This window comes from Piliocolobus tephrosceles, chromosome 2 (genome assembly GCF_002776525.5).
Source record: "Piliocolobus tephrosceles isolate RC106 chromosome 2, ASM277652v3, whole genome shotgun sequence".
NCBI classification, from domain to species: domain Eukaryota; kingdom Metazoa; phylum Chordata; class Mammalia; order Primates; family Cercopithecidae; genus Piliocolobus; species Piliocolobus tephrosceles.
The window spans coordinates 72,551,978-72,577,100 of NC_045435.1; the positions used below are offsets into that span (position 1 = coordinate 72,551,978).

General features: G+C 38.2%; 2 protein-coding genes across 3 annotated transcripts in view; one reads left to right on the top strand and one right to left on the bottom strand.

Moving 5' to 3' along the window:
• The window catches only part of THOC7 (THO complex 7), a 30,518-nt gene extending 15,527 nt beyond the window's left edge, over positions 1 to 14,991 (top strand). For both annotated transcript variants that reach the window (XM_023200527.3, XM_023200518.1), the window contains 7 exons: positions 8,471 to 8,588; positions 9,740 to 9,867; positions 10,178 to 10,264; positions 12,205 to 12,262; positions 13,478 to 13,544; positions 13,644 to 13,713; positions 14,661 to 14,991. In XM_023200527.3, the coding sequence (XP_023056295.1) occupies positions 8,471 to 8,588; positions 9,740 to 9,867; positions 10,178 to 10,264; positions 12,205 to 12,262; positions 13,478 to 13,544; positions 13,644 to 13,713; positions 14,661 to 14,728 (596 nt within the window). In that variant the 3' untranslated portion in view covers positions 14,729 to 14,991. The remainder of the gene's footprint in view (positions 1 to 8,470; positions 8,589 to 9,739; positions 9,868 to 10,177; positions 10,265 to 12,204; positions 12,263 to 13,477; positions 13,545 to 13,643; positions 13,714 to 14,660) is intronic.
• Positions 1 to 25,123, bottom strand: part of C2H3orf49 (chromosome 2 C3orf49 homolog) — a 32,084-nt gene that overhangs the window by 575 nt on the left and 6,386 nt on the right. Inside the window, exons 3-6 of the mRNA XM_023200509.2 lie at positions 21,173 to 21,297; positions 17,634 to 17,747; positions 17,014 to 17,178; positions 2,927 to 2,989 (exon numbers count right to left, since the gene is read on the bottom strand). Coding sequence (XP_023056277.1) covers positions 2,960 to 2,989; positions 17,014 to 17,178; positions 17,634 to 17,747; positions 21,173 to 21,297 — 434 coding nt within the window. The 3' untranslated portion in view covers positions 2,927 to 2,959. The remainder of the gene's footprint in view (positions 1 to 2,926; positions 2,990 to 17,013; positions 17,179 to 17,633; positions 17,748 to 21,172; positions 21,298 to 25,123) is intronic.

Here is a 25,123-nt window from a genome sequence, read left to right on the forward strand (position 1 = left end):
CTGCTGTCATGTGATGTATCTTATTGGTACAAAGAGTCTGTTTGGTCAGTCTTAAGATCTCTGTTTTAATGCTCATGCTGGTCAGTTGTGCCTGAATTCTAGAAGGAGGGTATAATGAGGCATTCTGATCCCACCCCCATTCCCATGATGGCCTAAACTAGTTTTTCAGGTTTACTTTGGAAAGCCCTTGGCCTATTGAATGGGAGTCCATTCAGTTGAGTGAAGGGCTTAGAATTTTATTTATAGTTTACAGTTTCTTCATTAAAATTTTGGAAATTTTGTCCAATGGTATAAACTAAAAGTCATGTCAGAGTTTTTTTTTTTTTTTTTTTTTTTTTTTTTTTTTGAGACAGAGTCTCACTCTGTTGCCCAGGCTAGAGTGCAATTGCACAATCTTGGCTCACTGCAACCTCTGCCTCCTGGGATCAAGCAGTTCTCCTGCCTCAGCCTCCAGAGTAGCTGGGATTACAGGCACGCAACCCTACACCCAGCTAATTTTTGTATTTTTGGTAGAAACACGGTTTCGCCTTGTTGGCCAGGCTGGTCTCGACTCCTGACCTCAAGTGATCTGCTCACCTCTGCCTACCAAAGTGCTGGGATTACAGGCGTGAGCCACTGCACCCGGCCTTCTTTTCATTCTTCTGATATAGCTTTTTGGAGACACAGCACTTTAGGATTATAATTGCTTGCAAAAGCTTTCGTAAAAGGCATTAGAACCAAAACAATTCACTGTTGATAGCATGACTTAAAATGGCCATGGTTAAAACCTGATGAGAGTTTATTATAATAATGATGAAATTGACAAGGAAATTTGGTTATTTTTCAACCAAAATTATGACTGATAGCATTTATACCAATACATATCAGATTTATAGGAGCTTTTTTTTTTTCACAGGGTGGGTGGGAAGCCTGATTTTAGGGGCTTTCCTGGAAAATTTTTTCAGCAGTCCTTTTTCCAGTGTCCTGGTTGTTTGCACAAATGGCAGTGAATTTTTGGAAACTGCTGTTTTAGGGATTGCTTATTTGGGGAAGCACCCTACGACAGGCCCAAATGTCATTCTAGGTTATCGGTTGCCATGGAGCTGAAATACTTGGGGAATGGCTTTTCAAAAGGTAATTTGCAGTCTTTTGGGTTTTACCTGACCCATAAGTAGATCGGATGGAGCTTGTTGGGTACTTGATAGAATTCTCAGGAGACTACCATTCTGCCTTTTTCATCCATGTGGGGATCCCTAGATTACACCAACACATGTACTAGTTGGTACAAATCAAGTATACTGGGGTTATAAATTACCAGTAAGGCCAGGCATGGTGGCTCGTGCCTATAATTCCAGCACTTTAGGAGGCCAAGGTGGGTAGATCACCTGAGGTCAGGAGTTTGAGACCAGCCTGGCCAACATGGTGAAACCATGTCTCTACTAAAACTACAAAAAAATTAGCTGGGTGTGGTGGCGGGTGCCTGTAATCCCAGCTGCTCAGGAGACTGAGGCAGGAGAATAGCTTGAACCCAGGAGGTGGAGGTTGCAGTGAGCAGAGATCGCGCCATTGCACTCCAGCCTGGGCAACAAGAGCGAAACTCCATCTAAAAAAATAAAAATTTTAAAATAATGAGTTACTAGTAAGACCCTGAATTCTTCAGAAAACTTGTGAAATTCTTCTGTAGGTTTAGGAAAATCTTGAACTGTGGCCCTGAAGTCCATTTTTGTCCAGGGAGTACAAGTCACTTGGGAATTATCTCCTGATTTTTCAAATGATTCTCTTATAAGGAAACTGTTTAACTGCTTTTTTCAGGGAAGAATGGCAATTCAGACAAAGAGACTGAATACTTAGGAGTAGATTGTAAATATTCAGGCAAAGTAAGAGAGTGGGAAGCAGTAGGAGTTACATCAGTTTTACCATCCTTGGTAAGGGAATATCTTCCATTTCCAGCTTTTCATTAGCTCTTTACAGTGAATCTTTTTAAAGGGTGATTTTAGAGCACTGTTGTCTCTTTGAGGCTTCTGAATACCAATAAGAATTCTGTTCTCTCTGAGTAATTTGGGAGGCTTGGGGTTTGAGTGTACTTCTTAGATGAATAGTCTTTTTCATCTGGAACATTCCATGTAATGGCATCATAATTCTGAATTATCTTTTGTAAGATTTTGCCATTTGTAAATATTTGTAGCTTCCAGAACCAGAAACTTTATACACAAAAGAGGCAGATTGGCCAGAAGGCAGGGTACTCAGATCTTTAGAAATTAAAGAAACCATTTTATGTTGGATATTGGGTCTTCCAAAGCCAAAATGGCTTTGGCTTTGAGATTGCCTTGACCAACTGAGCCAATGACGTTTCAGTTTCTTTTTTGTCTGATCCAGTCAGATGCCTGAGGCCTCCCTCATCTAAACATGTAAGAAAAAACACACATACCTATGAATTCCAAAAGCCAGAGTTCATGCCCCCCTTCACCCCATGGTAATAACCACTTGCTGTGACTGCTGTTGGTTACCTTTACTACTGCAGCCCTCTATGTTAGCCACAAAGAGCGTAACCCACATTTCCCTCCGGCCATATGCTGGTCACCAATGGGATGCAACCCATATTTCTGTCCAGCCACATTCTTCAGGGCTTGACCCAAGCCTTTTATGGCATCATGCATGAGAGATATCACCAGAGTGGGAGCCAAAACAATGTAGCCCTTGCCAGTGACTTGTCAGCCACTATGAACCCAGAAGTCATGTGCCCTGCCACAGTGCAAACTAACCCTAGGTACTCCAAAGTCAAATGTTCTCTCACAGCACAAACTAACCTTGATACCCCCAAAGCCAAAGATATCAGTGAGCTTAAATGCTTAAGAGAGCAGAGCTCAGATCTGAGAGGGACTTAACCCTCAGGGCTATGTGAAGGAGATAGTACCCCCCCACCCCCAAAAAAGAAGATTAGCATCACCTTTTCCTATGTTCCTCAAGGAGTCTCAGGTCATCAGCTGTCTCCAGGTCCTTTTGTGGTCATCTGTCAAAAGACAAAATTACAACAAATTTAAAGACTTTATTTTAAGTCTTTATTTATGATTCTAGACTTGAGCAACACTTGCCACTTCCACATTTTCAGATATTTGTTATAGCAACAGCCACACTGCCAGTACAATTTTCCGTCTTATTCTGTTTTCTGAGGCTGTGACAGAATACCAGAGAATGGGTAGTTTATAAACAATAGAAGTTTATTTGACTCATGGTTCTAGAGGGTGGGAAATTCAAGATCAAAGGGCCAAATCTGGTGAGGGTTTTCTTGCTGTGTCATAACATGGCAAAAGGTATCACATGGCAAAGGAGAGTATAAGATGGAGAAAAGAAATGGAGCTGAACTCACCCTTTTATCAGGAGCTCACTCCAAGATTACTAACCTATTTCTACAATAGCCACATAAGCCTCTTCATCAGGGCAGACCCCTAATGACCTAATCACCTCTTCAGTCACCTCTTCAGGGTTCCCCCTCTTAAAAACGGCATGATGGCAATTAAACTTCCTTCTTTTTTATGTGTTTATTTTAAACTGACAGATAACATTGTGTGTTTTTGTTGTGTACAGAATGATTTGTTGAAGTATATATACATTGTGGAATGGTTAACTAGCTAATTAACAAATGCATTACCTCACAGAGTTCTCATTTTTGTGGTGAGAGCATATAACATTCACTCTTTTTACATTTTTCAAGAATACACTATATCATCATTAACTGTAGTCACCTTGCTGTACAATTAGATCTCTTGAAATTTATTCCTCCTGCCTAACTGTAAGTATGTATCTTTTGACCAACATTTCCCCAACCTCCTTCTCCCTAGCCACCCCAGCCTTTGGTAACCACCATTATACTCTACTTCTGTGAGACCAACTTGTTAAGCTTCCATATATAAGTGTGATCGTGCATTATTTATCTCTCTGTGCCTGCCTTATTTCACCTAGCATAATGTTCTCCAAGTTCATCCATGTTGTTGAAATGACAGGGTGTCCTCCTTTTTATGGTTGAATAGTATTTCATTGTATGTGTATGTATGTGTATGTGTATATATATATAGTGTGTGTTTAAGTGTATGTGTATATGTGTATACACATACACACATATGTATATACACACACACACCACATCCACAATTTTTTTTTTTTTTTTTTTTTTTTGAGACAGAGTCTCACTCTGTCACCCAGGCTGGAGTGCAGTGATGCAATCTCGGCTCACTGCAAGCTTCGCCTCCCAGTTTCACGCCATTCTCCTACTTCAGCCTCCTGAGTAGCTGGGACTACAGGCGCCCGCCACCACGCCCAGCCAGTATTTTTAGTAGTGAGGGAGTTTCACTGTGTTAGCCAGGATGATCTCAAACTCCTGACCTCGTGATCCACCCACCTTGGCCTCCAAAAGTGCTGGGATTACAGGTGTGAGCCACCACACCCAGCCCACGTTATTTTTATTCATTCATCTGTTGGTGAACACCCAAGATGATTCTATACCTTGGCTATTGTGAATAAGGCTGCTTTGACATCTGCATGTCAAAGAGTGCAGATACCTCTTTGACATACTGATTTCATTTCCTTTGGACACATAAACAGTAGTGGGATTGCTGGATCATATGGTAGTTCTATTTTTAATTTTAAAGTAATTATTGAGGACTGGCACAATGGCTTATGCCTGTAATCCCAGCACTTTGAGAGGCCAAGGTAGGCGGATCATTTGAGGTCAGGAGTTTGAGACCAGCCTGGCCAAGATGGTTAAACCTCATCTCTATTGAAAATACAAAATTAGCTGGGCATGGTGGCACATGCCTGTAATCCCAGCTACTCGGAAGGCTGAGGCAGGAGAATCGCTTGAACCCAGGAGATAGAGGTTGCAGTAAGCCGAGATCACGCCACTGTACTCTAGCCTTGATGAAGGAGTGAGACTCCGTCTCCAAACAAACAAATATATATACGTACATTTTTTGGGTGGGTTGGGGCAGGCACAGAGGCTCATGCCTGTAATTCCAGCACTTGGGAAGCTGAGGCATGTGGATCACTTGAGTTCAGGAGTTTGAGACCAGCCTCGGTAGCATGGTGAAACTCTGTCTCTACAAAAAATACAAAAATTAGCTGGGCATGATGGCCTGCACCTGTAGTCACAGCTGCTTGGGAGGCTCAGGTGGGAGGATGGCTTGAACCCAGTAGGTGGAGGTTGCAGTGAGCTGAGATCATGCCACTGCATTCCAGCCTGGGTGACAGAGCCAGATCAGTGGTGAATTCTGGTATTTTAGTGCACCTCTCACCTGTGTAGTGTACTACACAGTAGTGTGCTTATACTCAATGTACACAATGTAGTTTTTTTTTCCCCTCACCCCTCTCCCAACCTCCACCTTCTGAGTCTCCAGAGTCCATTATGTCATTCTGTATGTCTTTGTGTCCTCATAGCTTAGCTCCCACTTATAAATGAGAACATACAGTATTTGATTATCCATTCCTATGTTACTTCGCTTAGAATAATGGCCTCCAGCTCCATCCAGGTTGCTGCAAAAGACACTATTTCATTCCTTTTTATGGCTGAGTAGTATTGTTGGTGTATAGATACCACATTTTCTTTATTCACTCATTGATCAGTGGACACTTAGGTTGTGAATTCTCCAGCTCCTATTTTCAGTTTTTTGAGGACTCTCCATTTTGTTTTCCATAATACCTGTACTAATTTACATTCCCACCAGTAGTGTATAAGGGTTCTGCTTTCTTTACATCCTCACCAACACTTGTTATTGTTTGTCTTTTTGGTAATAACCTCTCTCAGTGGGGTGAGCCAGTATCTCACTGTGGTTTTGATTTGCATTTCCCTGATTAGTGATGTTGAGAATTTTTTCATATACCTGTTGGCCATTTGTATGTCTTCTTTTGAGAAGTGTCTATTCAGGTCGTTTCAATGGCTGTTAAATTTCAACATGAGTTTTGGAGGGGACATTCAAACCACAGCATCAAACTTTAATCTCTGTTACATATGTTAATATTTTTTTCCTCTCAATCAGGGCACTCACTCTCCAGTTTGCCTCAGATATTGTTTTCCTATTACTTGAATGTATTTACATTTGAAATCCCCAGTCCTCACTAGAGTTGGAGTTCCAGGCATGTGGGGAAAAAAATGGTATTTCTTGGAGACTTGAGAACACAGATAAGACTAACAAAGGAACTGTTGAATACCATCAGTGCTACCAGATTCACCCACTAGATGCTTCTTTTTAATAAAGTTAAAACATTTGTAGTAAGAAAATTCTATTAATATTTATTTTCTGCATTTTAATCTCTTCAAGAACTATGTTTTATTTGTCTCAGTCTTTTCAGATAATGTTGGTGGTTAAAAAACTGAAAGCATTAGTTTGTATTTTTAAAATGTAAAATTAAAACACTTGATGAATATGTAGCTTGAGCAGTCTGTCAAAGCCATGACTCTGAGAACCAAACCCAATTCTAAAAATGTTTATCTGATGTTATCACAGAATATATTTTAAAACTGGAGCCATCTGCCTTCCAAAGTTTATCTCCGCTGCACCTGCGCTCAAAAATACTTCTGCCTACACACAGGAACTATTGTTTAAAGATTTTGCTGTTGATTCAGCATGGAGGCTCTCCAGGAATTATTCACACTTTAAAATTTATTTTAAAAAATAATGAATGCATACTATAAAAAACAAAACAGAAAACCCCCCAAATTCTACAAAGACATACAGGAAAATTATATCTTTTCCCACCTCTATCTGTAGTCCCTCTTACCAGAAATAACCACTGTTACAAGTTTCTTGTGGATCCCTCCAAGGATAGTCTCTGAATACACACATGCATGTGTGATGCACATGCGCACACATGCAAAGCCTCCTTTTTCTGCACATATGGCAACATATTGTATATGCTTTTCAATACCTGTTTGGTTTTCATTTTACTTAACATATCTAAGGAGAGTTTTTTGGTATCAGTATATCTGCACTATTCTTTTGGCTCATACTATAACATTATGTGAATGTTTAATCATTTAACCAGTTTCTTACTGATGAATAGGTTTGTAATCTTTCTACTATAAACAGCACCACTAAGAACATTCCTTTATGTCTGTCTTTGTGCATGAGTGCACTTCTATAGAACAAATTTCTAGAATTGGAATTATGGGGTCAGAAAGGTATGTGCATTTTTAATTTTATTTGTTATCATTCGGTGGCCCTACAAAGAATTACCAGTTTGCATTTTATTAGTGTATAAAAGTGCAGTTTTCTAACACCCTTGCCCAACAGTTTTATCAGATCTTTTGCCAATCTGATAGATGAAAAATGATGTTTTACTATGGTTTTAATTTGCCTTGCTCTTGTTATGATCCAGCATCATTTTGTCCAGGAAAGAACACTAGCTCAGGACTGCCAGGCAGACAGATTTGGACCCTGCTTGTTGGCCATCATTGTCATCTACACTGTTTTTTTTTTTTCTTTTTTTTTTTTTTTTTTTTTTTTTTTTTTTTTTTTTTTTTTTTTTTTATTCTTCTCTCTCTCTTTTTCTTTTCCTTGGGGCGAAAGTCAGACAGTATTGTTAAAAAAAAAAAAATCCTCATGGGGAAAGAAACCTTACAGATAACTATATATATACTTTTAACATTTTATTTTATTTTTATTTTTTATTTTTTTTAGAGACAGCTTCTCGCTTTGTTGCAAATAGGCACTGGAGTCCAGTGGTGAGATCATGGCTTACTGCACCTTGATCTCCCAGACTCAAGTGATCCTCCTACCTCAGACTCCCAAGTTACTGGGACTAATAGGCACATGCCACCACACCGAGCTAATTTTTATTTTTCATAGGGTCATAGTCTCACTGTGTTGCTCAGGCTGGTCTCAAACTCCCGGTCTCAAGCGATACTCCAGCCTCAGCCTCCCAAACTGTTGAGATTACAGGCATTAGCCACCACACCTAGCCTTAAATTATACGTTTATCTAACAAATCCATTACTTTTTCCCTGACCCATCTCATTCTTTTTTCCTAGTTTGCCACTACATCTTTTAAATATTTCCTGTCTATTTCTTTTATCAGTGCCTCTCACCAGCCAAAGACATGAGCATTTGAACTTCTGTCTGTCTGGGCAGGTTATTTTATTTCCTTCATTGTACCTGAAGATTATTTCCACTCAACAACCCCGTAGACTGCCAACTCTGTAAGGACATCTTTTCACTGCTATTACTCCAGCCCCTAGAACAGTACCTGACACACGATAGTCATGCAATAACTTTCTTTTTCCTTTACTATATAAATATTTTTTATTATATGCAGTAACATAAAATATGCATAACAAAATTATCATTTTAGCTTACCATTTTTAAGTGTACAGTTCAGTGGCATTAAATACATTTACATTTCAATAATTTTCTTTTGAATAAACAAATGAACAGTCATACTGGTTATTTGTGCTTGAAAGTTACCAAGAGCCAGATGGTAACATTGCCCTTCTTTCCTGCAGATGAAGTTATACGGAAGCGTCTCCTCATTGATGGAGATGGTGCTGGAGATGATCGGAGAATTAATCTGCTAGTGAAGAGTTTCATTAAATGGTGCAACTCTGGGTCCCAGGAAGAGGGGTATTTCATTTCACTGTTGTTTCCATACCAATGTCCTAATGTGATTTTAGGCCATATATTAAGGTCCTGTGAATAGATCAAATTTTCACTCACCTTAAATGTCCAGTGGAGTCAACTCTTAATCAAGAGTAGATTTTCTTGGCCTTTTCTTCTCTTCAGAGGCCTCCCATATGTTTATTAAAACATGGAGAAGGAAGATTGGTAAGGAGAAATGAAGATTAAATTCAGACTCATTAGTTTGGTTACTTTTATGACATAAGTGTTTAATAGGATAAAATATCTAAATGGAATTTTCTCCTTTGCTAATAAGAGGCTGCCGCTATGTATGTATATATTAAGTTGGCGCGAAACTAATCGCGGTTTCTGCCATTAAAGTTAATGGCACCAACCTGATACACACACACACACATACACACACGTGTATCTAATTTTTTTTTTTTTTTTTTTTTTTGAGACAGAGTCTCATTCTATTGCTCAGGCTGGAGTGCAATAATGGCACAATCTTGGCTCACTGCAACCTCCACCTCCCAGGTTCAAGCAGTACTGGTGCCTCAGCCTCCCGAGTAGGTGGGATTATAGGCAAGTACCACCATGCCTGACTAATTTTTGTATTTATAGTAGAGATGGGGTTTCACCATGTTGGCCAGGCTGGTGTCGAACTCCTAGCCTTAAGTGATCTGCCCACCTTGGCTTCCCAAAATGTCAGAATTACAGGCATGAGCTACCACGCTCAACTATATTTATTTATTTTTTAACATAGTAAACTTTTCCTCATTTGAGTTTGCTTTCCATATAAATAATTTTATGGAGTGAAAAAATTGTGGGAACAGAACTTTAAGATGTTAAAAAAACATCTTAAAGTATTTTTTAAAGTCTTTTAAACAAAATTCAAATAATTGTTTGAATAAAATGTGCATTGATAAGAACAGCAGTCCCATCTTTGCATTTGTAACTAAAGTAGTTAAATTCAAGAATACTACATTTGATAAAAAGAAAACTTAAGGGACAGATATTCTAAATTATTTTAAATAAGCAATTGATTCTCTCAGAATTTGGTATAATTTAATTAGCAAATATTTGCCAGCATTATAACAGTTCATTTTTGTCAATCCACAAGCATCCTTATTTTGGTTTTCTCTCTTTTTCATTAGATATAGCCAGTACCAACGTATGCTGAGCACGCTGTCTCAATGTGAATTTTCAATGGGCAAAACTTTACTAGTATATGATATGAATCTCAGAGAAATGGAAAATTATGAAAAAATTTACAAGGAAATAGGTAAAGAATCTTAATGTTTCTACCCATAATTTTATTTTTTATGGTCTAAAGGAAATAATATCTGCTAACAATTTTCTTTGATTGGTGGTAAAAGAATAATAACAATTACTGTATTAATGGAAAGAATACAGTAAATGTTAGCTATAAAAATGCATATTCAACATGATATTGTACTTTGGGTTACAGCTGTTTTTTTAAAATACTAATGTCTATTTCGTTACCAATAGAATTTAATTTATAAATACATTTTAAAATTAAAAATTGATTATTGATTTTGTTACCACTATCTTTTAAAAACCTTCTCATATAGAATGTAGCATAGCTGGAGCACATGAAAAAATTGCTGAGTGCAAAAAGCAAATTCTTCAAGCAAAACGAATACGAAAAAATCGCCAAGGTAAGGGTTTTGAGGGATTTAATGTGCAAATACATTATTACTGACTACTATTTTCATGCAGTTTTTAATGTTGTGAGGTAAAATCTGCAGCCTGAATCAACCTTGATTTAAAAAATAATCCAAATTTTAATTCCTTAAAACTATATTATTATTTAAAATACAGAAGGAGGTCTGTGTTGAAAAGAATGTTTTTGGTGGATTACGTTGATTATCCAAGTATTTCTTTTGTTTTTCTCTTTTTTTTTTTTTCTTAAGTATTAAATTTTTACCATCTTGGACCCTTTTGCCTAAATAATGTTATAGTTAATCAGCAGAGGCGATTTACATAAATATACTAGATTTAATTTTTTTTTTTTTTTTTTTTTTTTTTGAGACGGAGTCTGGCTCTGTCGCCCAGGCTGGAGTGCAGTGGCCGGATCTCAGCTCACTGCAAGCTCCGCCTCCCGGGTTTACGCCATTCTCCTGCCTCAGCCTCCCAAGTAGCTGGGACTACAAGCGCCCGCCACCTCGCCTGACTAGTTTTTTGTATTTTTTAGTAGAGACGGGGTTTCACCGTGTTAGCCAGGATGGTCTCGATCTCCTGACCTCATGATCCGCCTGTCTCAGCCTCCCAAAGTGCTGGGATTACAGGCTTGAGCCACCGCGCCCGGCCAATATACTAGATTTATGGTTTGGATTTTTAGTTTGTTTGTTTAATAGAGCTACTTTCCAAAAAATGAAATGGAAAAGAATTTAAACTGTGAGTTTTCATTAAGTACAAAGCAAGCAAACATTTCTGGACTGCCTACAATATCTAATAAGGTTAAAGTTGAGTTTTGTTATAATCTCTTGTTTTTAAGTTAGAGTATGTCCTTATGTAGTTCCTAAATACTATTTCAAGACAATTTTTAATGTTAGAGGCAATGCTGTTCTTAAAATGTAGATTGAATAAAAATAAAAATAAAAAATATAATGTGTAATCACAACTGTTAAATTGATGTGAAAAACTAGAAGAAAATAGAAAATGTTAATGGTTATTTTGAAGTTGTGGGTTTTTATGGCTTAGGTTCTTTTGTCTGTTTTTATTTTGTTTTGTTTTACATAGGGCATGTATTATTTTGTAATTCAAAAAATTTGTATTCAAAAGAATCATACTTTTATTGAATTAATATGCTCAGTTTTAAAACAATGAATTTTCACTTTTTAATGAACTAATTAAGATGAAACTTAATTTCCTCTTTTTACAATTTGTTTTTTTCAGTTTAAAATGTGTATGGTGAAGTTTTGGTGCCCTATTTACAGTAAGATATACCCACTTAGTATCAGTTCAAAAGTCATTTAAAAATATTTGGAATGTTTTCGTTGGTTAATGAGGTTTTTAAATAAATCCTGGCACTCATCACTTCATAAGAAAGGTTATGACTTATCAGAAGTTACATGACTTATCTTGGAGGTCTCAGTGGAGCAGAAAGTAGAACCTGAATTTTAAGTTATTTGCACGTTTCTGAAATCTTAACTTTTGGAATGAGTGAGAAGTGTAATTTGCTGTTGACTAACAACGCAAATTAATGGTAGGATGTATTTACTGATTTTATTTTATTTTTTAGACAACTAGTGAGTAAGATCCTTCTCAGAATCAGTCTATTTGATAATCAATAATAACTTAAATTTGCTTATGCTTATGCTGACTTCTTATATTCTGTCCACGACATATAAATGGAAAAAAAGTGGGAGCTAAAACCCCTGTTTGGAACACTTGGTGTTGTGTATCATTATAATTATAACTCAGTCAACTAAAACTGGCAATACTCATCTTTCAATGATTTCATTTCTTGAGGTACTAGGGAAGTGATTAGGAGAGGTTTGTGATATTATACATTTTTGTTGATACTATACATTTTTGTTTTGATAATTCACATTCAAAAAACCCTTAGTTTGATAAATATTTTTATGTCTTTCAGAATATGATGCTTTGGCAAAAGTGATTCAACACCATCCAGACAGGCATGAGACATTAAAGTAAGTGTAGAGCTTTACTTTGAAAGGAACTAACCTTTATACATAAATGCTCATAAACTACCCTAGGCATTTCATTTTTGCAGAAATAAATATGTTTCAAAAGGAGGGGTCAGATCTTCAATATTATATTTTCCCATACTTCTCTGTTAGATTTTATTTTCCTCTGACCTTACCATCTATATGTCTAAAATAAATGCATGTAATATACATCAATAGCACAATGGACAAATAGAATATGGTCTTCATATATTAAAATACTGAATTTCAGTTAAAAAGAATAAACTAGTTATGCCCTTTTAAAACACAGCTCTCAAAACATAGTCAGTGAAAAGACACATAATAAATTTTAAATTATTATTACATTCCTGAAACAAAGAATAATAACCATTTATAAAAGTTAGAGGCCGGGCGCGGTGGCTCAAGCCTGTAATCCCAGCACTTTGGGAGGCCGAGACGGGCGGATCACGAAGTCAGGAGATCGAGACCATCCTGGCTAACACGGTGAAACCCCGTCTCTACTAAAAAATACAAAAAACTAGCCGGGCGATTTGGCGGGCGCCTGTAGTCCCAGCTACTCTTGAGGCTGAGGAAGGAGAATGGCGTAAACCCAGGAGGCGGAGCTTGCAGTTAGCTGAGATCCGGCCACTGCACTCCAGCCTGGGCGGGAGGCTCCATCTCAAAAAAAAAAAAAAAAAAAGTTAGAACCCCCTTTCAAATATTATATACCAATACTGTATGTTATTCAGGGATACAAGTATATGCATAAAATAGAATTAGAATGATATAGTAGTTGCCTGAGTGGGAGGTAGAGAAGATAAAACAGCCCAGGATAGAGGTCTAGAGGTAAGATTCAAAGGATATTTCGAGTTAATTGGCAATGTTTTATTTCTTTTACCAAAAAAAAAAAAAAAAAAAACCCTTGAAGTTAAGCTTCACAATATGTATCATTTCTTGGGTCTTGTTATTTTATTATCTGTGTTTTTCTGTACTTTAAAAATGTATCCAAAAATGTAATTTTAATGAAAGTAAGTCCATATTTAGAAGTTAAGAAGAAATCATCCCCAGCTTTAGAAGTTTCACCATAATGGAGTGTTGTAACTCCTTATAAGTCTTGTTTTTAAATTTTAAATATCCTATCTAGTAACTAAAAAGTTAGGTATTAATTGTAATCTCTTTTCCCCCATTCAGCAAAATGTAACACTGTTTTATTTCCAGGGAACTAGAGGCTCTGGGAAAAGAATTAGAGCATCTTTCACACATTAAAGAAAGTGTTGAAGATAAGGTATTTGCACATATATTTAGCCTTTGTGATCTATCTATCTGTCTATGTATCTGTATATATAGGTCATCATTTGTATAAATTTTTTTCTTGTTAACACAGCTGGAATTGAGACGGAAACAGTTTCATGTTCTTCTTAGTACCATCCATGAACTTCAGCAAACATTGGAAAGTAAGTAGAAATAGTCTCAAAATAAATGTTTATGAAGATTTTTAAATGACCCAGGGATGTACCTTTTGAAATATACATCTTGGAGAGAGAGTATACCTTCTATTTCTGTACAATATAGCTGGATGACGTTAGAAGGTACTCAAGTTCAACTTTCTTGAATATATGTAGAAAAGTCTTAATTTGTGGTAATACGGGATTTAAAGATATACATAGTGGTTTATATTAAGAAAAATTCAAGGATGATAGATTTGGAATCTTTCTTGGTTCACTGTAGTTGATTACTATAATGTAATAACTCAGGACCCAGGCAGGCAATAATAAGGAATCAGTACATAAGAACATTTGCATACCCACTAAGTGGTGGGTGCTTTGGAGAACTGGAGACTTGCCCTTTATATTCACTGTAGACAATTAGAAATTTTTGTGTTACCTGATCTTCTGATTGTTTTAAAGAATAGCCTAAGACCCAGATTTTTTTTTTTTTTTTTTTTGAGACAGTCTTCCTGTCACCCAGGCTGGAGTGCAGTGACACAGTCTTGGCTCACTGCAATCCCCACCTTGCAGGCTCAAGTGATTCTCATGCCTCAGCCTCCCGAGTAGCTGGAATTACAGGTGCATGCCACCACGCCCAGCTAATTTTAGTATTTTTAGTAGAGATGGGGTTTTACCATGTAGGGTAGGCTGGTCTTGAATTCCTGACCTCTAATGATCCACCTGCCTCAGCCTCCCAAAGTGCTAGGATTACAGGCGTGAGCCACCAGACCCTGCCCAGATTTTTTTTTTTTTAAGTAAAATCTATCACATACATTTTAAAGTTTGATTCAACTAGTAGCCATATTTGCTTTAATTGTATTGGCTAATACAGGATAAACATATTTTCATGTGTTCATTGAATATAAAACATAGGCAAACTTGACTAAGGTTTTATGTTTCCTTCTCAATTACAGATGATGAAAAACTCTCAGAGGTAGAAGAAGCTCAGGAAGCAAGCATGGAAACAGATCCTAAGCCATAGACAGGCTAATCGCCCACCACTCCCAGGAATATTGAAATAGCTACGTGACCATAATGTGTTTAAAATGTGATGTGCTCTCAAGATATTTAAAGTTTTGGCAGTAAAATACTCCGTTTTTAAATATGAATGTGTATTTCATTCATATTTCCTCACACAAAGGAAAATGACTTCAGTATAGATTTGTTTTTATTAAAATGCATTTTTTTATTCTTAAGTGGTAGGAAGCAACATCCAAAAATGCTTAATAAAATGGTTTTAAGCTGGATCTGTTTGTGCTCATTAATATTCTAGGTAGTTTTTAACTGGTAACATTGATTGGCTTACAAAATAAGTTGAAAATTGTTAGAAGTTGGCATTTCTAGGATGTACATGGGAAAATGGGCCAATTTCTGGAAATGGTTACACTTCTGAAAACGGAGTCTGTGAAGAGGCTTTAGGAGGGCCATGAATCTGTGAAATTACATGCAAAATGTTTGTGGTGTATGCTTATTGTGTAGAGAGGTTCCAGGCTGTTAAAAGTCACTGGTATGAGAGGTAATTATAAGATGCAAAGTAAAATAATGCGCATTACTTTCTATATCTCTCCTTAATATGTGAGGAATATAATTCTCAAATGTTTTGTTGATCTCTTTTCTCTACTGTTTTGTTCTTTAGGAATCATTTTCAGTAGAAAAAATGTATTGATAAAGTGAAGAGTTGTTTGAAGTAAATAGTTTGTTAAGATTGTCTTGCATAGGCCAGGCGCGGTGGCTCACGCCTATAATCCCAGCACTTTGGAAGGCCAAGACAGGCAGATCACCTGAGGTCAGGAGTTCGAGACCAGCCTGACCAACATGAAGAAACCCCGTCTCTACTAAAAAAAAATACAAAATTAGCCAAGTATGGTGGTACATGCCTATAATCCCAGCTACTCAGGAGGCTGAGGAAGGAGAATCATTTGAACCCAGGAGGCAAAGGTTGCGGTAAGCCAAGATCGCGCCATTGCACTCCAGCCTGGACAACAAGAGTGAAACTCCATCTAGAAAAAAAAAAAAGATTGTCTTGCATAAAGAATTTATAATCTTTTTAAAAATTAAGCTAAGGCTGAATCACTTGTAATTTTCTTAAGTATTTCATTACATGTGTAATACTTGTTCAGCTCCATCCTTATCCATTTATTTTAGTTAAGAAACATGACACTTTGCATGAATCATACCTTAATGATGTTACATTTTTGTAATTTTAATAATTTTTATCTTAAAAATGAAAGTTTAAAATTAGCTCAGTTGTAGTCATATTAAAAGTGTCATAATACCTATAAATACTTCCTCTAATTTCATCTGGCAAGTCATGGGAGAAATTTCTTTGCAGAATTGCTGTGCTGTGACACATGTTTCTATTTTCCGTTATTAGTAAGAATTATGAAACAAAAATTTGCCTATATTGACTCAGAATTAAAAATGCATTTTTTTTTTCTTTTCTGAGACAGGATGTTCTCTTGTCATCCAGGCTGGAGTACAGTGGCTTGATCACAGCTCACTGTAGCCTTGACCTCCCAGGCTTAAGCAATTCTTCTATGTCAGCCTCCCGAGTAGCTGGGACTACAGGCAACACATCACCATACCCAGCTAATTTTTAAAAGTTTTTTGTAGTAACAGATTCTCACTATACTGCCCAAGCTGGTCTCAAACTCCTGGGTTCATGTGATCCACCCACCTCAGCCTCCCAAAGTGCTGGGAGTATAGGCGTGAGCCACTGTGCCCCAGACAAATACCAGTTTTTCAAAAAAGATATTTATTTTTTAAAGGACTATTGGGTAGAATTTTTTTTAAATGCTGCCTCCCCATCCCCATCCCTACTGATTAATTCACTAGAGAGATTTTTTCAGGATTAAGTACCAAAAGATAAGAGTCTCTTGGAAGATAACTTTTATTTATTTATTTATTTATTTTTGAGATGGAGTCTTGTGCTGTCGCCCAGGCTGGAGTGCAATGGTGCGATCTCGGATCACTGCAGCCTCTGCCTCCCAGGTTCAAGCAGTTCTCCTGCCTCAGCTTCCCGAGTAGCTGGGATTATAGGCGCCTGCCACCACACCTGGCTAATTTTTGTATTTTTAGTAGAAATGGTGTTTCACCATGTTGGCCAGGCTGGTTTTGAACTCCAGACCTCAAGGGATCCGCCTGCCTCAGCCTCCCAAAGTGCTGAGATTATAGGCGTGAGCCACCACGCCCAGCCTAGGGAAGACAACTTTTAAAGAATCAGGAACAAAGTCAGAAGCAGCAACAGCAGGTACATGGGAAACACACATTTTTAAATTTATACTTCCTCATGGTTCTCTTGGATATCCTCTGGAACTGTTTAGAAGACTGAAGAATTTCATCCCCCAGAAACTCACACCGTTGAAGCTCAGCATGTCTTTGGGCCAATAGCTTCATGGATTTATCAGTCACTCTTTCTATGAGGTCATCCACCTATGACAGATAAATACCAAGAAATGAAGCCATGTGTTGGAAAGCCTTGTCAAAATCAAATGGATAGTTGCTTTTCCCAAGAGAGCGTTCTGGAACTGGTGGACATTTTGCAAGTCTTAAAATATTATTCTAATTCAAGTCATAGCAAATGGAGCTCGAAAGCATACATTTACCACCCAGTGATAAAGACGATCTCAGTTCTTCTGAAAAGAAACCTATGTATATGCCTTCACTTTAATTGAGTTCATTTAATATTTATCAGGTACACAGCATCATCCTAGGTGTCCTTAGCAATCCTTTAGCCACTTTCAGAATGCCCCCCTACTAACATTATTTCTTAATGCTAATCATTAATTTCATCCCACACCCATGCTGTCTAGCAGGGCTGTGCATTTGGTTAAGCCTGGTTCTCTGATGCTTCTGAGACTCAAAAGTTAAAAGCCTTTGTCCACTACCTGCATTTGAAGCTTTCCTACTGTCAAATCTGATTTTCGAAGGATGTTTTTCATGCCATGCTTCTTTTTCTTAAGTGCTGGAAAGTGTGGTCTCTTTTTTGGTGAATATGGCCCCTATGGTAAAAATGTAAAACATCAGATTAGTAACTACCAACATTATTTTTGTGATGGTGCTTAAACAAGAGTTCTCACCTTCGAGACATTCTCTTATAAACTGAACATTTGCCACATAACAATATTGGGTTGGAGGCTGTATTCATATTATTCTCCACACCTAAGTATCTTCTTTGTGCCCAGAGCTCTCTTTGAAGAGATCTATAGGGTGCAGAGAAATGAGATTGTCTGACCCTGAAAGAATATACAGCATCAGGAAAAAAGCAGGTCTTCATAAGGGGAAGAAGAAATTGCCTCTGCAGCTGCTGGGCACAGTGACAGTGTGGGGCCGTTGTGGACCAGTGCCCCAGAAAGCTCATTATCAGTGAATCTAGTTGTTAATTTGGTCTCGTTTCTGCATGTTTCCTTATTTTCATGGCAGTCATATCTTCAAACATAAAAAGAAAGCTCTGGGTTCTTTTCACCCCATGCCGGATACTTTTCCCATTATCCCTGGCTTACTGGTTACAAGTACCTGTCCTGATAGTGTTGCAATTGGAAATCATTCCCAGGTCATGGCTCCTAGCTAATATGCCCTTGTTAGTCTTATTGAGTTTACTCTTCCTCCCCCTTGTGCTTAATAATTCACATTAGGACTATTGTGAGACCTACACAAAGTAGGATATGGGACCAGATCTGGGTCCTACCCTTTTGCCTTTACAAATGGAATCTGCTGAACCACTGCTACCCTGCCAGCTTGCCCAGCTCAAATGTCACTTGCAGAATCTTCCCTGATCTATCTAAAGTAAGACCCCTCTTTTTTCTCTTTCATAAAACCCAGTACTTTTTCCTGTTAAGCACCTAGCATACTAGCATAGTTGGCAGTTACTACATTATGTCTGTGTTTATTGAATACAACTACAGTAAAATCTAGTGCCTAGGCAAGTTTTGTAAAGCAGGACTAGTTGGGGCTGGTATGGACTGAAGAGAACACACCTCCTGCAGTACCTTGGTGCAGCTCCTGCTTGTTGCCTTGAGGAATTGGTGTAGTATTTTCCAATCTTTTTATTTTTCAAAAGAAAGTTGAAAACCCAGAATTTTATTTGAAATATCCTAATTTTTAAATGTGGACAATTAATTCAAATACATATATATATTTTAAGATGAGGTCTCTGTTGCCTGGGCTGGAGAGCAGTGGCATGATCATGGCTCACTAAAGCCTGGACCTCTGTAGGCTCCAGTGATCCTCCCACCTCAGCCTTCCGAGGAGCTGGGACTAAAAGTGTGCACCACCATGCCCAGTTAATTTTTATATTTTTTTGTAGAGATGGGGTTTTGCCATGTTGCCCAGGCTGGTACCAACCTCCCAAGCTCAAGTGATCCTCCCTCACCAGCCTTCAGAAGTGCCAGGATTATAGACATGAGCCACCACACCCAGCTAATTCAAATATATTTTTGAGAACATTCTGAGGGCTAAACAAACCATTTTTATAGGTAGTTGACAACCTCTGATCTAACACCATTTGATGGAAAGAAATTCTTAATCATAGCCAAATTGCCCCATCTTTATCTTTATGGTTAGTGTTACATGTGTCCTAAGAAGTCTTTTTCTATGCTGAAGTCATGAAGATATTCTTACTGTCCTCCAGGAGTTTTAACGTTTCTGCCTTTTCCACTTAAATCTATAACTGAACAGAAATTAATTTTTGTATATGGTGTGAGACAGGGATCAATTTTCATTTTTTTCCTATATGAATGCCCACTTGTTCCAGCAACATTTGTTCAAAAGATTATCCTTACCCCACTGCTGTGTGGCGCTATGGTTTAATACACATTAAACCATATTTGTTTAATTTGATTTTGGATCAAATTGATAATTTGATCCTCTATTTGATTGTAAGTTCCACAGAAGCAAGACCATGTCCATTGGATCACCCTATACCCCCCGCCCCAAACCTACAAACTGCCTAAAACATAATATGGGCACACTAAATACGAACCTAGCACACAGAAGGCAAAAATTCAAAACTAGTATCAGTGCACTCTGACAGTAGTGTTCCAGAGCAGTACTGTTCAGTGGAACTTTCTTTGAAGATGGAAATGTGCTCTATCTGTGCTGTATAGGACAGCCACTAAGTAGGTGCGATTATTGGCCATTTGAAACGTAGCTAGTGCAAATGGGGAACTGAACTTTTAATTTTATTTAATTTTAGTTAACATAGGTAGTGACATTCAGCTACTGACTAGCATATTTGGACAGTACAGTTAGTCTATAGCATAGCAATTACTACTAAGGACTCTAGAGCCAGGTCTTCCTGGGTTTGAAACTTGGCTTTGTCACTTACATGGGCAAATTACTTAAACTCTCAGTACCATCCCTAAAATAAGGATAATTTTGCTACCTACATTATAGGGCTGTTGTAAGCATTATCCGAGTTGATATTTTTAAAGCACTTAGAACAGAGTTTGGAACATAGCTTTAAGGTAAGTCTTATATCTAAAATAATAATAATAGTCCATGGTTCTATTTTTGAAAAATAGACTGGGCAATTTAGGATCAAACATACATGCATGGCCAGTCACGGTGGCTTACATCTGTAATTCCAGCACTTTGGGAGACCAAGGCAGGTGGATCACTTGAGACCAGGAGTTTGAGACGAGCCTGGCCAACATGGCGAAACCCTATCTCTACTGAAACTACAAAAATTGGCCAGGCATGGTTGTGCACGCCTGTAGTCCCAGCTAGATAGGAAGCTGAGGTAAGAGAATCGCTTGAACCCAGGAGACAGAGGTTGCAGTGAGCCAAAATTGTGCCACTGCACTCCAGCCTGGGCAAGTGACAGAGCGAGACTCTGCCTCAAAACAAACACACACACACAAAAACCCATGCATACCTATGGATAAGGAAAAGCATTGGTTTGGAGAGTCCTAGATCATCTACGCTGCATTTTCTGTGTTGTACATATGGCTATTTACATTTTGATTTCAATGAAAATTAAGATTAAAAATTCAGTTCCTCAATTGCACTGACCACATTTCAAAGTCTCGAAGCCAATTGTGGCTAACAGCTACTATATTGGACAATGTATACTTGCATCTTCACGGAAAGTTCCATTGGACAGTGCTGGTCTAATGAGTTCCACTCCACATAGTATGCACAGATAGGCCAGAATGCTAATATACTAACATTTGAAGAGTGAGAAAGTCAGTTACAAATATCCAAACTCCACTGTTGCCCAGATGTAGTAGAAGCTGAACAGTTTGAGCATAGAAGCAGAAGAATCTGACCCAGAGGGTACCCTAAATTCTTGGAGAGGAGACAGAAGCAGCAGATTTAAAGGGCTTATTGTGGAGGACTCATGGTAGGAGAGAACTTGATTTTCGCAAAATCTGTAAACATTGAGTTATATGTAAGTCTTTAGAGGCAAATTTGTTTAGTGTTTTACCTTTTGCAGTCCTGAAGGAAGAGATGTCACAGATAACCTCTTGGTGGTTCTCCTGGCCCGAAGGAGTGTATTTCCCTGGGTTATCTCCTCTGTCTCTGCCTCTACAACATCAAGTTGTATAGTCGCTTAGAAAAAGGGGGAAAAAGGAATCTGTAAGGATCACAATGAGGAACACATTTTTCCTATTAAGAATACAGTATTCTTAGAAGACAGCATCACATGCTGCTTCAGTGGCTTTTTTTCTTTAGAGTTAAAAATAAAAACTGGATTTGCTCTTCCCAATCTTATATTTTCTCCTGCAAACATTTGCCTTTTGTTATGGTCATGACCTCAGTGGACACCAACCCAGTCTTTGACAATGTAGCCACCTCTCTCTCTCTTCGAAATTTAAGTTTTTCCCCTGAACCATTGTGGAATTAGAAAAGTAATCCTCTAATATGCAAGACCCTCCCTTGGGTATTCATTGTGGATTAAAGCAAATTTTCTATCTATTTTCAAGAAACGTGGCTCAAGGCTCAGTCATTTACATATCATTGATTCATCTTTCCTATATCCAGGAGCCAGGGAACCTTGGATTCCTTAACATTTTAAAACATATCAATTCAGTGCTTAACTCAATAAATGTATTTATAAAGGAAACTTTAAAACACTACCATAAATTTAAGACTAATATCATAAATAGGCATTAAAATTACTATGCTAAAAACAAAGCTATGTTATTTTTTGCAGAAGGCACTAAACCTAAGGTTACTCTCTTTTTCTTGTTCTTTTTTTTTTTCTTTTGAGACGGAGTCTCCCTCTGTCACCCAGGCTGGAGTGCAGTGGTGTGATCTTGGCTCACTGCAAGTTCCACCTCCCGGGTTCAAGCCATTCTCCTGCCTCAGCCTCCCAAGTAGCTGGGACTACAGGTACTCTCTTTTTCTTAGAAAAGGGGGTCACTAAATGAGACATTTTCCTTGATGACAGCATTGGGGAAAGGATGTTTGCAATTTGCTGTGTGTTACACTGTTCCTTCATGCTGTGTGCACACCTAAAATATCTTGTTGCTTAAAGTCTATTGATAAGGACTTCTCTGGGAACCTCAGAGAATACATTAGCCTACTTGACACCTCCACTTGGCTATTCAGCAGGGACCTCAAGTCAGCAAGTCTAGCCAGAACTCATGACTTATTTTTCAATCCAGGTCCATTGCTCCTTATCTTAGTGAATGATGCCTCCACCTTCAAAGCAAGTGGTCAATCCAGAAATTCTTCCCTCTCCTCCACCCTTCACTGTCCAACTCTTCTCCAAATCTTATAACTTCTATCTATGCTTATTTCTCCCTTTATCTCCCCATTCCCACTGTCATGACTAATCCAAGCTAATGCCATTCCTTGCCTGAAAGAATGTACGGGTGCTTATTGTTCTTCCTGCATTTGCACTTAGCCTCATCCAATCCAGTCTACACTATGCAGCCAAAGCTATCTTTTAAGAATGCAAATCAGATTATATAAATCCCCAGCTTGAAAGTATCCTATGGTTTCTTATCACCCTTAGAAGAAAGTTAAAAATTCTCAATGTGTCCTATGACAGACACCCTTACTACCTAATTCAACCAGCCTCTCCTTAGCTCTCTGTGTTCCAACCTCTGCTGGATTTCTTTCATTGCTAAATTGTGCCTGGTGATCTCTTGATATTGTGACTTGAACATGCTCTCCCTTATTCCTGGGAAACTATTCTCCCCCCCCTACCTTGTGTAAGCCATCCTTATGTCTTAGACATCCTTCAGGTCTCAATTTAATTGTCCCTTCCTTGGGGAAGCCTTTCCTGAGACCCCTCCCCTAAAGTTAGAGCACCCATGATTTCTTTCAATAGCATCCTGTGCTCCTTTGGAACAAATGTAATTTTCTGCATGTTTGAAAGCCCCTCTATGCTATAACTCCATGAGGGAGGGACCATGGCTGTTTTATGTGCTACTCTATCCCAAATATTGTGGCTGTCGTATAATAAGTACTTAGCAGATATTTGTTAAATGGATAAAAACATGTTTTGAAGGTCAGTGGGGAAGAGCAACTGATTTTGGGCTACAACAAAGGGTATTAATGTTTGAGCTACATCCTAAAGGATGAGTATATTTTCTGGAGAAATCTTAGTTGATATTTGTTATTCCAACTAAGACAAAAATAAACCAGTGCACAGATTAAGAGTAGAAATTTGATCCTCTGTTTTCTGCTGGATTCTTCAATTCCAGCCCCAGCAATATAGAAGCATATCCTCTTTGTTATTTTCAACAGAAATATACAGCTCAATCCATACCAGGTAATTGCTAGATGCTTGGATGCTTGTATTAGTGACTGCTTTTTCCAGAACAGAGAGTTTGTTTGAAATTAGTCGGCTGGAAACCACCAAGATTTTTTTTTTTTTTTTTCCTGGAAAAAGCACACATCAGTTTTGTTGCCTGATCATGGTGTGTAAAATGTGAAGTTGTATGTATATTTACACACACTGTAAGGGCTGTGTGTTTCCTGATTCTGTGCTGTGAAGGACACTAAAAAGCTACAGAGGATATATAGAGCAGTGAAACTATTCTGTATGATACTGTAATGGTGGATGCATGTTATGACAGGGTGTGACATAAAAGTGGTATTTGTCAAATCCCACAGAACTGCACAATATAAAGGGGGAACCCTAATGTAAACTATAACTTCAGTTAATAATAATAATATATTAATATTGGTTCATCGATTGTAAATGTACCACACTAAGGCAAGATGTTAATAATAGGAGCTGTGGGGATCAGGGAAGGGAGGGTATACATGGGAACTCTACATTTTCTGTAAATATAAAAGTGCTATAAAAATAGACTCTTTCTTTTTTTTTCTTTTTTTTTTTTTTTGAGACAGGGTCTCTTTCTGTCGCCCAGGCTGGAGTGCAGTGGCACAATCTCAGCTCACTGCAATCTCCGCCTCCCAGATTCAGGCAATTCGCCCACTTCAGCTCCCCTAGTAGGGACTACGGGCACATACCACCATGCCTGACTAATTTTTTTGTTTGTATTTTTGGTAGAGATGGTTTCACCAGGTTGCCCAGATTGGTCTGAAACTCCTGGGCTCAAGTGATCCACCTGCTTCGGCCTTCCAAAGAGCTGGGATTACAGGCGTGAGCCACTGCTCCCGGCCTAGACTCCATTTATTTTTTGAAAAGCTACAGATGAGAATGCAAACATTGGTAGTATTGTTAGTCATGACCCATAGGATGCCAAATGGCATTATTACTAGTTGCAAAAACGACTTAAAGTTAACAGTTCAAATATTGATTCTTCCACATAGTACATAGAAAGTAGATGCAATAAAAGTGAGCATTCTTTATGACTTACCAGTTATACATTTTTTTCATTTAATTCCTACTGCCCCCTCCACTGTTAGAAGTAGCCATGTGAAAGTCTGCATCACTACTTTTTCCAGAAACAAAACCAAAAATCCCACTTGAGTTTGATTTTCATATATCTATATATATATGTATGTATATATGAATATACACACACATATATATTTACATAAAAAGTGATTTTAAACTGATTAGAACACTGTTTAATTGAACTGGGAGGAACCTCTAAGGCAATCCAATTCAGTGCTTCTCAAAAGGTATGAACAAGGTGAGGCATGGGGCTCACATCTGTAATCCCAGCACTTTGGGAGGCCGAGGCGAATGGATCACCTGAGGTCAGGAGTTTGAGACCAGCCTGGCCAACAGGGTGAAACCCCATCTCTAGTAAAACTACAAGATTTAGCCGGGCGTGGTGGCACACTCCTGTAGTTCCAGCTACTCAGGAGGCTGAGAGAGGAAAATTGCTTGAACCCAGAAGGCAGAGGGTGCAGTGAGCCGAGATTATGCCTCTGCACTACAGCCTGGGTGATAGAGCGAGATTCCATCTAAAACACACACACACACACACACACACACACACACACA